General features: G+C 36.3%; 1 protein-coding gene across 8 annotated transcripts in view; it reads left to right on the plus strand.

Moving 5' to 3' along the window:
• VPS13B (vacuolar protein sorting 13 homolog B) overlaps window positions 1-12,213 on the plus strand; it is a 459,168-nt gene that overhangs the window by 361,643 nt on the left and 85,312 nt on the right. For all 8 annotated transcript variants that reach the window (XM_068672350.1, XM_068672346.1, XM_068672349.1 and 5 more), the window contains one exon: window positions 11,595-11,794. In XM_068672350.1, the coding sequence (XP_068528451.1) occupies window positions 11,595-11,794 (200 nt within the window). The remainder of the gene's footprint in view (window positions 1-11,594; window positions 11,795-12,213) is intronic.

Consider the following 12,213-nt stretch of genomic DNA (forward strand, 5'->3'; position numbering starts at 1 on the left):
GTCTGTCCCAAAAATTGGTTTCATTGCTGCAAAAATGTGAGGAAATTTTACACCTTGGGTGGAATTAACAGAACGCCAGAGACTCGTTTAAAATCAAGACATTTTGAATATCTTCATAAATGGCTTTATTAGTCTTTTAATATAATTAATAAGATGGTACATTTGCATGATCTGGAGTTGAGCCAGATGTAGGTATTTGGCAGAGTCACTTGAGAGATAAAATGGTCTGTAGCTGAGAGGAGTGAGTCCCAGGCCAAGCTAGGTGGTGATTTATTTCTTTTTCATCAGAAGTATTTCTCCTCGGGCCAGCAAGTTTCAGTACTTCTTTATTGTTTTAAAAGTCAAAAATGAAAAATTTAAGGTTCGTAGGACATGAAAGCCTGCGAAAGTGCTGGAGCCTAAAACTCCTGATTTATCCATAAATAAACAGCAGTGCAGGCAGGAACAGTGACTGCATTCCCACGCTTTTCCAATCATATCGCAATCCTGGCATAGAAAGCACTGCAACGGAGTAAGGGGTCTTTTAATGTCCTTTAAATAGTTCTAGACTTCTTTGTGTGTTATAATCCTCTTTCCTTCCATCACTTCCCCTCTATCATTTATACATTATCCGTCCCATGGTACATTATGGTGTCCACAGCAAGCTTCAATATATCAAAGCCGAGCCTGTTCCGTCACTGCACTATAAAGCAATTTGGCAAAGTCAGCAGAGTGTATCACTTACCCTGGAATTTTTCATCCTCCCAGAAGGAGGACTTACCTTGCCGTGTGCATTAAAGCCTCGGAAACGCTCTGTTACGAAGCTCTAATTCTTAATTCTTCTGGCAGTCTGAGGAAAAGGATCTTTATTTTCTCGTGTCACAAACCATGCGTGAATCTTCAGCATGTTTGTAGTCTGGCAAGCAGCGTTAAATAAAGCAATAGTGATGCTGAATCTAATGAAAACAGAAGTTCTTCTATATGAAGAACAGCCATAACAAGACAATAAATAGATATCAACAGACTCTTCACATTTTCTGCAGTTAAAGTTGCTCTATCTTTGCTTTATAAAAAGATAAATACATGTGTGTGACATTTTGCATGCAAGTGTGACTGTACAAGACATTTTCCTGTTTCAAGAAGTACAAAAGGCACACTTCCACAAAGCTGACTGAAACTATAAAAAAAATTGTTTAATAAATTGTTTATTTTCATTTAAAGTTATCAATTTTAAATTAATGAAAAAAAGAAAAAAGAATGAAAATGAAAAATATAAATTCAAGAAACAAATTACTCTGTGTGGAGAAAATGCTATTATAGCCTTGTGTTGAATTAGTTAAAAGAATACCAAAGTTACTAACTAGATTTGTTTTATTATTGCAAAGAAATTATGCAAGTTAACTCAATTTAAACAACAAAAAAAAAGTGTAGTAGCTGTGTCTTGGGAGCAAGGAGCATTTAAATACATCAATTCTTCACTACTTTTCCTTTTACAGAACATTTTATAGATACACCTTTTGAGCTGAACAGGGTTAATGTCAGATTTTTTTTTTACAGGATGAAACTAATACACAAATACTTCACCCTGTCTTTGATTTTACAGTCAAGTAACTATTGTGACCATCTGCAGCAGCTGCATTTTACGAATTATTTGCTGAACCAAACTAAGCACAATGACAAAAGTAGTCATCTCAGATGTACTGTTAAAACAGAGAAAGAAAAAGGAGCATTGCTTGCCTTTTGTACAGTATGGCCATCTGCTGTACAGATGTTATTATATAGAATGACTTCAGATACAATAATTGTAGAAAATTTTCATTAAAACCTCAACAATTTGCACTTGTTTACTTGAATCTGCATAACTCCCCAGTGAGACAACACAATACGCTTGGGGTTTCTTTGGTTCTCACTAGCTTTCTCTTTGATCCTTTTTGATGTGCTGAATTTAATAAACATAGTTAAAAACACTGTTCAAAAACATCATGGAAAAAACTACAAAGGAACAATTACAGCAGTAGAAACTACTCTAATCCCTTACTTACGCAAGCTATTTTTAGTGAAATATGTTTTTTTACACATTTTATGTGGCAGTGTTTTATAAACAGTGTAAACGACCCCTTTTCCAGATGAGTTTTAATGCAGGAGATGAAGTTGGTTTGTAAGGAATCCTATTTGCTAGGAATTATTTAGAAAAAAACTCATAAGAATGTATTGTCGGCATTTTTACTCCCTTATAGGGGGAAAACAAAAGTGCATGACCTTGTGTAATGCTTTGATTTTTTTAGTTGAAATTAAGAAAAAAGCTTGCCATATAGTTTTTTCTTAATTATCAGTTTTCCCTCTAGACTTTTGTGGCTTAATGATAGAAGATAAAGGCCTTCTGTTTTATTTTTTCTTTTTAATCTTTTCTATGAAAGTAAGAAAGTTGTAGCTTCTGAAAAACCAAATGGCTAATTAGTTGAATTATTTGTTTTACTTTACCAAAATTAATTAAAAGTATTGAATGCTCACATTTCAGTTGGATCAAATTAAAACACCTTCATTTCTACATATTCTGCTGCACTGTTATACAACCCCAAATCTTTAGTGTTTCAAGGGACTTCATTTTTTGGACATTTTTCATGTTTTAATACAGCAGTTACTTATAACAATGTGGTTAGTATTTCTGCTAGAATACTTATGTTCTCCTCTGTACTTACGGTAAAATCCTGAGTATTTTGGTTTTAGTAAAGTAATACTGTTGTAGAATGTGATGCAGTGTATTGGGGGGAAAAAAAAAAATATTCCTCCAAAACTGTTATTAATTTTACTTTAGAAAAGCCTAAAGGTAGATGCTTTTTTGGTACTCTTAAAGGGCAAGAACTTAAGTCACATCATTGTTAAATAAGATAATTAATTGTAGTTGTTTTAGGTTTTGTGGCTTAGAGTTACAAGTTAAAAATTGTACCAATTTCATCCTAGCAAGCAAGCAACATTTAGCTCATTTTTGGAAGCTTTTCTGTACTGTTGACAAAAACCCCAAGTTCAAGAATTATCATTAGACCTGGTTCAGTGTTTTTTGTCTTCTGAGGTATGTGGCATCTTCTAGAAAGACCTCTCAAGTGTCTCAGTCTGCGACTGCTTGGTATCACACTTGAGCTATGCAGCTCACTCTGGAACAGTCACATGCCATTCAAGTTCAAATCGTTTTTAGTAAGAGGAAACAAAATGCAATTCTCAGCATACGACTTCCAGTTAATTTAGGTTTGGTGTTGAAATTAGCACTACCTACCTGCCAAAACAGCAGATAAATGAGAGAAGTGGAGGACTGTACTCTCCCCAGAGTGCAAGACAGCGAGAAGCTCGTAGCCTCTCAGTAGAGCCTTTTTTTGCTCTGGCTGGACACGGGAGGGAAGTCTTGCTGTGCAGTGTCTGAAGTTAGGGAGTTAAGGACATAAAATATTCCAAAGATCACAGACTGAGTTCCCAGCCCTTTGTCCTGAATGCAGATATAATTACTTTAGCGTATAAAGAAGGGGGAAAGAAAGTAAACACTAGTTGAGTCTATGATAATCGCAAGTAGCTTTACTAAACCTGAGAGAATTTGCATACTCAAGATATTTTACTGAAATATTAAAAATTAAATGCTGCTATTAATTGGTGCAGAGCAAAGACCAAACTTCATTTTGGAGTTAACCGGCTCTCTTGAGAACGCTCTGCTAAGGCGTTGTCATAGCCTTTTGATGCTGCAGATATGCAAGTTAGCCCACGGGGAAATAAAACATTAAATTAGATATGACTACCTAAAATAATATGCAGCAGTAACAAGCCATTTACAACACCCAGAAGACCTTTGTTACTTTTAGAACGAAATATAAACTCTTTCCAACACTTGAACAATAGGAAATTAATTCTTTGTCAGTAAAAGCCAGAGGACAAACTAAATATTTAAATGGCCACCGAGGATTGAGGTGGAAGTGCAGCTTGTAGACAGCTATACAAATCACTAACAAACCTTAATGAATATTGGGTGTGGGCATCAGGGTCCTGTCAGATTTGACACCATGTCCCAAGTAGCTTAAACCCAACACTCAAGAAAAGGTGGAGACCTCATCAGGTCTCTAACATCTGGGATTTTATTTGTCATTTTGGCATACCCTGCAAGCGCAAAAGAAAGAGTAAAAGGGGATTATCTTGACAATGAAATGAGTTACTGAATCTTGTGATAATGAAAAGCAGAAGAATTCTAATTCCTTTCTATAGTCCCCGAGGTGGAGGTGCGTTTATAGTTCTGCAGGAGTATAATGTAGGAGGGAAGAACAGATGGCCCAAAATCCATGAAACAAGACACCACCTAATCCCAGGACTGAGTACCATTATTAATCCTGGTCAGATTCCCTACTGGTACTTTGTAACAGGGTTCAGAATTGCTACTGAGGAGCTAGCATGTTAACTTGGAAGAAAAAAAAAAAAAAAGAAGAAAATCAGTTGTAGGTTGTTGATTCAAGACGGCGCGCACCACTGTTGTGGAATTGCATTTACTGTTGAAATAACTTCAAACAGTAGACTTCAAATGAAATTCAATTCAGAACAAATACAGTTGTTTCTGTAATCTCGTCTGCTTTTATTGTGAAAGTGTTTGCATACTTTTTGAGACTGGAATTTCTTTTGTTACGTGGGTCCCAGTGCTATATATATAGCAGGTACAGCGTTTTCACAGTAGTCAATTCTACAGATTGTTTAAATTCACAAAGAAATCTAGATAATAGTGAAAGCTGAGTTCTTTGTTTTTACATTTGATGCTTTCTGTGCAGTTCTTCCAGTTCAATCTACGTTTCATAGCATGAGGTACAGAACACAGCGATCAGTTATTATTGTTCCATCTTAAGGGCCAGTTCCCTAGGTTCAAATTGCTGACATGCTGGAGACACATTTCTGCTTTTTCTATGACAGGCGTATTTTTAATGGGATGATTTCACCAGCTTCCTACCCAGAGAAGGGGTGCATTTCCATAGGAACTTCAGGTTTAGTGCGTTTCCACACTTTACCTTGTACTAGCTCTGTTACTTACGCAGCTGTTCAGTGAGTTGAGTCAGGGCACTGAGCTGTCTGAAAACTAATCCAACAGGAAAGAAGAGTTTCCAGCAAGATCATCTCCTTCATCTGGCTCACTGGATAGGGACACTTTAATGGCCATGCTGGCACAAAAAGAATTCAGAAAAGTGTATAAAGGAGGGCAGAGGGAGGAAGGGTCAAAGGGAGGAGAAACCTTTAATACAGGAGCCTGGGCCTGGATTGGTTTTATGCTGGAGAATCAGGAGTGCAGGGAGATGTATTTTCTGTCTCAACCTCTGCAGTCAGCTTGTATAGCCTGGGTGTATCTGTCAAGCCTTGGACTTGAACAAGCATGATTCATTCACTGGGTTTCAGAGGCTCAAGCAATTAAGGTGCTGCCAGGCACTATTTGCGGGATGGTTTACCTACAAGAGGTTACCATCCAGTTCACAGGCTGTTTCATTTATTAAAGCAGTTGAAATCTGATGAATCAAGCATAGAGCAAAAGAGAAGACACCAACGCTGTAATTCTAGTTCACGTGGCAATTATGTAGGGCTACATTTTGAGCAGCTTCCACGTTTGTGGTGCTTTGTTTACTGTACAACCATTCAACATCTGTTTGTTTTTTTAATAGGCACTAAATACAAATATATAAATCAGTGAGAGTCACAGGTACCAGGTATGCCTGGAAACTAAATCAGTGTTTGCAACCAAATGCCTAAAATTAAGATGCAGAAATGTGCAGATACAATTTTTTAATTGAAGAACCTCTTCATGCCCATCTGTAAAGCAGGAGTAAGAAAATCTAGTCACTTCTCTGAGAGCTACTTATTACTAAAGTATTTATGATAAAAGAGTTAAACATTACTCATGTCAGTATAGCTCTCAGTCAGTTCTGAAAGCTGGCCTCGCAAATGTGAAATAGGCAGTATTTTCGTTGTTTTCCATTATACATTTTTCTCCATTTAATTAGAATAAGACAGGTCAGTATAGTAATTTACGAATACCTTAAGAATTATTGTATACAAAAGACAGTCTTGAACAAAAATGAAAGTCCCTTTAGATCTAAATTTTAATACGCCCTCTCCGATTAGACAGAATCCAAAAATACCAAATCAACAAGTGAATTGAAATTTTTCAGCTCTTTAGTATTCAGTAGTGTAATGAACATGATGTACCTGCCCAGTTATTCTTTAAGGGAGATGAGCTCATTTCAAATAGATAACCATCTTTGACTTCTCTTCTGATTCATCACTGACCTGAACTCCATTTGAACCTTGTTAGACACAAAACAAGCAGGATTCCTGGCCTGAGCTATAAAATATAATTAAGCCCTTTTGAAATGATGTGTAAAAGAACATAGCTTTACCCCCACTATAACCACCACCACCACCACAACCAATAAAGTTAAATCAAGCACTGCCTGTAATGGATTAAAATAATAAATGTTCCTGGATTTTAGTGTTTGAAGTATTTGAAGAAAACAGGCTCCCAGCAGCCAGGACTGCTGAATGCATGGGGACATTTATTAGTGACGAATTCAAGGGTTTGGCCTGTTTAAGATCATTACTTTCTGTTTACCGTGTGTTACACATCTCATGTTTTTACAGAGCCCACATGTGTCCATATGTAACGCTGAAAAATGCTCTTTTACTGAAGAATAGTTAATTGGTAATGTGTAAATATTGTTCTCATGGGGAGAATGAACTATCATAAGATTCAGCTCGAGACTAATGAGAAATCCAGTGCAGTCAGCGGATTGTTAACTAAATCTCTCCTGGAAAATTGTCCTTTACTACGTGTCTCACCGTTTGTTTGCTACTGCTGTTTCCAGACTTGGATAAATTGGCTGCCTATTAAATTAACTGCAGTATTCCCCCTGTAGTTATTTTCATAGCTTTGTTACCTTTTTTTGTCAGAAGCTACTTCTTAGAGGATACCTATCAGCAAAGCAGTGTAGCCATAGTATAAGTACTCATTAGGTGATGTATCTCAGGTTTTCTGGAAAAACTATACCATAGTATAGTTTTATAGTACTCATTATGTGATGTATCTTCGAGTTTTTGAGGAAAATAGTTTATGTTGGTAATTATAATGTATTTACATATTCATTGCTGTCCTGTCTTTGGCAGCTATAAAATAGTTGCTAAAACTGCAAATACGAGGAACGAATGCTCAGAAGCAAGTATCAGTTTATCACCGGTGTAATGTATGACATAAAGTAGAAGGTGATAAGGAAAACTACTTGCTAATTAACCTCTTATTGCTAATAAGAGGTTCTGTCTCTGCTGACCAGCAGTGGGGGACACTTAGGGTAGGAGCGCGGCCTGCTGTGGTGTGCAGGCCTCATCCCTCACATGCCTCTCGCCCAGTCTGAATTGGAGAACAGGCTCTGGCTCTGGGGCCTGGTTTTGTTCCTGAGCTGCCCCAAACTCAGAAAAGCAATTTTCTTCCTAGAGATAAGATTTATAGTAAAACCATGACTTGCTTCCAACAGGCTTTTGAAAATACAGCTTGTGCGTAGTCCGATGTGATTTGTTGTATTTGTTATGTACGCTTCCATTTTCTTAAAACACTTTCCTCAAGTGTTTCCTAAAGAAATTTACCAACAAAAATAGTGCTTTCTGTCGTATTAGGTGAGGGTGCCCTGAACCAAACAGGATTTGCAGCTACCTAAGAAAGAGCAGTACAGTGCATTATAGAAGGAAAAAAAAAAAACTCCTGCTGCATTTCTACTTGCTTCATTTGGAGCAAATTCAAGAATAAGTATTTTAAAATGTTTTTGAAAACAAGATGTCCATAGCTGATGTCAAAACATTGTCTCTCCCTTTGTCTGTGAACCAGGAAGAATAACAGAACTGTTTCTTAACACCTGTTTTGCCTAAACACTACGTGATTGTTACTGTAAGACAAGGATTATTTCAGTGTATTTGCTGCAGCTATTTAAATGGGCCAGTTCTGTTTTTCTATGCATGCATACACAGAGATTCATGCACACAGGGCAGTTTAATTAATGTGGAGCCTTCTATTATTGGTAAGCCCCAAGATAGTTATATTGGGGTACTCACATTCTATGAAACGTCTTTATAATGTTTATATTAGTATAAATCAAGTCTTTACTGACTGGGAAAAAAGAAAGGGGATGTTACAAATCAAAGCAAATGTTGTCTTTTAGTAAATTTTATTCATTATTCTCTTGTAATGATCTCCATCTTTAATTTGTGTGCAAGTTAATTGCTAGATATTACCAAGTAAGTGTTAGCTGTTTTTCAAAGCCTCCTACATTATATCCAACTGTATAAATATGTCTAGATATTCCTTTTGACTATATGTCATCATAAGGTAATCCTTGCAGTGACATAGAGAAGCCTGATTTAAGTTGTGTTCTGCTCACTTAGCCTGGCAGCATCTTGAGGTGCTATTGTGGGTCGGGGTGGGGTCTGACAATGGAGGGTTGGCAGCATTTTTTAAACACTGTCTAAAGCAAGTGCTTCATATTTATTAGTCTCTTGGAGGAGTATTTTAAAAGTCATGAAACTATTTGTTTCTAGAAGTAAATTATTGCACGTACTGAAAAGTGTGTTGGTGTTCACGAGCAATAATCCAAACAGAACAAGTTAACTTCTACATATCACAACAATCGTTTATGAAGATATATTGCTTCTGTGTGGTGCCATCTCAAGTTCACTTCAAATGGAGACTTTGATTTAATCTGTTTAAACTGAAGCTAGAATTCTACAACAGAAGTTTGTGAGAGATGCATGAAAGGACTGTCAGAAAATTGTGTGTGGGAGGATAAAAACAGAGGAGAAATATTTTGCATCTTTACCTTTCAGAGATGATTGCTTCATTCTTAGGAGAGCAACTTCACTACCTGAGCCTATACTTTGAATTTTAGTATGGCATTTGGCAATGCTAAAATAAGTTCTTTTCTAACACAAACTGATATTTCTTCACTCCCTTCCCTTAGGATTTGAGAATATTTCTTTTCTAATGTCATTGTTTTTGGATTTCTGTCCTGATCGTACCCTATTGAAGCTTCTGTCATGCCCTCTTTGTTTCCTATTGCTTTTTATGGTTTGCGCATCCGTGTCAATCTTCATCTGTTTTCTTTAAGCTTCTTCAGGACATCACTTTGACCAACCTTACCTGAATGTTCTTTGCATTTTTTTTAGTAAAAGCACAGTAGATTTTATACTAAAATTCACTTCTTCATGAGCATGTAGATACAACTGCTGGGAAGGACAAGGTGTCATATTTGCCCATGGAAGAGCAGTCTGTGTCCCAGTGAGGAGAAAAATCTCTCATGGGGTCGGTGAGCTTTACCTGGTATTTGTAGGAAACAATCTGTGGAGGTGTTTCGTAATATTTATTTGTTTAGAATTTACCAACACATCCTTTTCTTTTAATCGTGTCTTCATTTCTCAGTTGTTTACACAGTGACTGAAAAAAGGCACTGCTGATTCTGAACCAGGATTATGTGCTGAATGCTCAGTTCTGTTTTTAAGCAGTTGAATATTGTGTTTTCTTTGTACTTCATGGAGATGAAATGACAACAGAAAAAGACTGCAAAACATAATCCTTCCAAGTGTAATCCCAGTGAAAGAAAACATAAATAAAACCACTTGTATTCTGGCATTCCTTTTTCCCTTTTGTTATTTCTGCAACTTGGCACATACTCCAATAAAACTATAGAACATTTCTGTATGTTGCGGAATTGTGCAATAGTTAACAGGAATTTCTCCTCTTTAAAAACAAAGTTCCGTGTAGAGTATTAAAAAAAATTAATTTCCAAAGATTGTAATGCCTCTGAAAATAACCAAACTGGGCATAGCAGGGTGAGGGTGATCTCTTCCCCTAGAACACCTCATTTTCTTGGGTTAAGACTGTATGTGAAGCTGATTCATTCCACAGTTTTGCAGAACCAAGTCTGAACTCAGAGCAAAGGAGAGGCATCGTGTTGTTTGTATTCTTGGTTATCACTGTAGTATCAGAAAAACACTGAACAGTTTCTGACATGGAAGCCTTTTACATGTAACGGCAAGCCCGGGGACTCAGAAGCCAGCCTAAATAACCCTGAGCTAAAACCCCTTTCACAATCAGTGGCAAGAGTCCTGTTTGATTGGCATGGGACAAACATTCACTCGAGCCCTTGATCATTCTTACTAAACTACAAACAGCTCAAGGGAATGATTATTCTTGTTTGTGATTCCTACTCAAGCTGAATACAATTCAATGCCATCAGAGCTATTGGGACTGTTGGACCACCTTCCTAATGGATGCTGGATAAATATATATAAAAAAAACCAAAAAACTAATATATTTCCTTCCATTGTATAAAATATTTCTTGGTATTATGAAATCATAACATCCCAGGAGGCAGGCAGACTTTTTTGTGGATTCTCAAAGACTCATAGAAGCAGTTTTACAGCATGTATTCAAAATAGAAAGTTGTATTTTGGGGGGACTTTTCTACCAGCAAAGGTATGAAATTGTTAAGTGGAACTATGCCATGAAATATCTGTCTGTGTAAGCCTTACGTGGTTTTGAATCGTTCACTGTTTGTAAATATTGTTTCATTAGAAAAATAAGCCATCGGCATTGTAAAGGATGGTGACATTCAATATTCAGTGTGTTTTTTCCAACTGTGAGCACCAGAAGAGTAAAGTTAACACTACTTCAGATGTAGTACTTTTCATGTAAATATACAAAAGAATTAAAGAGATATTAAGTGCGGTTTGTTATATTAAATCATGATTGCAGAAGTTAAATTCACAAGAGATGTGAAATTTCTAGATGGGGATTTTTTTCCTAGCAGTGTTTGTTTTTAATGAGAGTACACAAGGCCTATCATAAATCTAGCACGCCATTGTCTTTTTTCAATGTTTTATAAAGCTATGTAAACTGCAAATGGTTATGATGTGAAAAGTTTAGATTAAATTGTTTTTTAGGTAAACACATGTTATATATTTTGAGTTACAGTAATTGCTTTGAATTATTTGAATTCAAACATTACCCTTATTCTCCTGCTAAGCACTCCAAAGTCGAGCAAAGCAATATTTTATAGGTAACCTGAACAAAAGCAGAGAGAATAATTCAAAATAGCTATTTCCTATCAGTTTAGAATATAATCAAGTGAAGCAGCTGTTCTTGTTCTTAATGTACTCTTTTGAAAAAATTTCATAGTTTAATGAAAAATGTCTCTTCTCATAAACCTTAAAATACTCACACATGTAAAAAGTCATAATGTTTTGGCAAATAGCTCTTTGTAAGGAATGCGCATGAAACATACCTGCTCCGTAACTGCAATACTGCATAAAGAGTGCTCAGTAATGTTGGAAGAGCAAGCTGAAGGAAAAAAAAAATCACAAATCTTGTGGTCCAACTGTGATCCTCCTGCTTGGACAGGAGAGCAGTGGTCCACAGAAATGTTTCCGTGGAAGTCAGTGGGACTGCTTCTGGGAGAAACTGCATGTCGGTACCGATTTACAATGTCATCCTAAAGTAAATTTGGACAACAAGCACAAAAATGCTGGGAGAATAACTACGGGTAGGATAAATTCTCCATCTGTCTTTTTAGGAATCCATGGATCATCTTTCGCCCTGGACATAAAAGATTTCCTACTTAAAACAAGTCTCAAAGAAAGAACAAGGTCTCTGATCGGCCCTTTTTGCTGTTCTGTTAGTGTGGAAGCCAAGTGGTGTAAGCACAGCGGTGATCCTGGCCCAGAGCAATCCATTCCAAAAATATACATTGATTTGAGAGGAGGACTGCTGCAGGTCTGTATGAGATGCTTATGGTTCTGGTATCGAACTCGCCTGGCTTTGGATGATTGAGATTTTACAAACAAATTGCATGGGAGCCTGGAAAGCAGATAACAAAAGCTCATTTGGGTGTGTTTTTGTTGTTGTTTGTTTGTTTTATTTTATTTTATTTTGTTTTATTTTATTTTGTTTTATTTTATTTTATTTTATTTTATTTTATTTTATTTTATTTTATTTTTACCTTTTAAAATGAGTATTCTTTTATGTAAAACTGTTGATTGAAAAATTGTGTAAGATTTTTTGTGTTGTTGTTTTTTTAATGCTACTTGAGCTATGTATTGTAGCTGTATGTGTGTGTTCCCTTAAAAGTACTGGATCAAATTACTAACACTTAATATTTAGGACCCTGTTCTGATCTGTGTGTGTTTGTCTGT

The sequence above is a fragment of the Anas acuta genome, chromosome 2 (genome assembly GCF_963932015.1).
Source record: "Anas acuta chromosome 2, bAnaAcu1.1, whole genome shotgun sequence".
NCBI classification, from domain to species: Eukaryota; Metazoa; Chordata; class Aves; order Anseriformes; family Anatidae; genus Anas; species Anas acuta.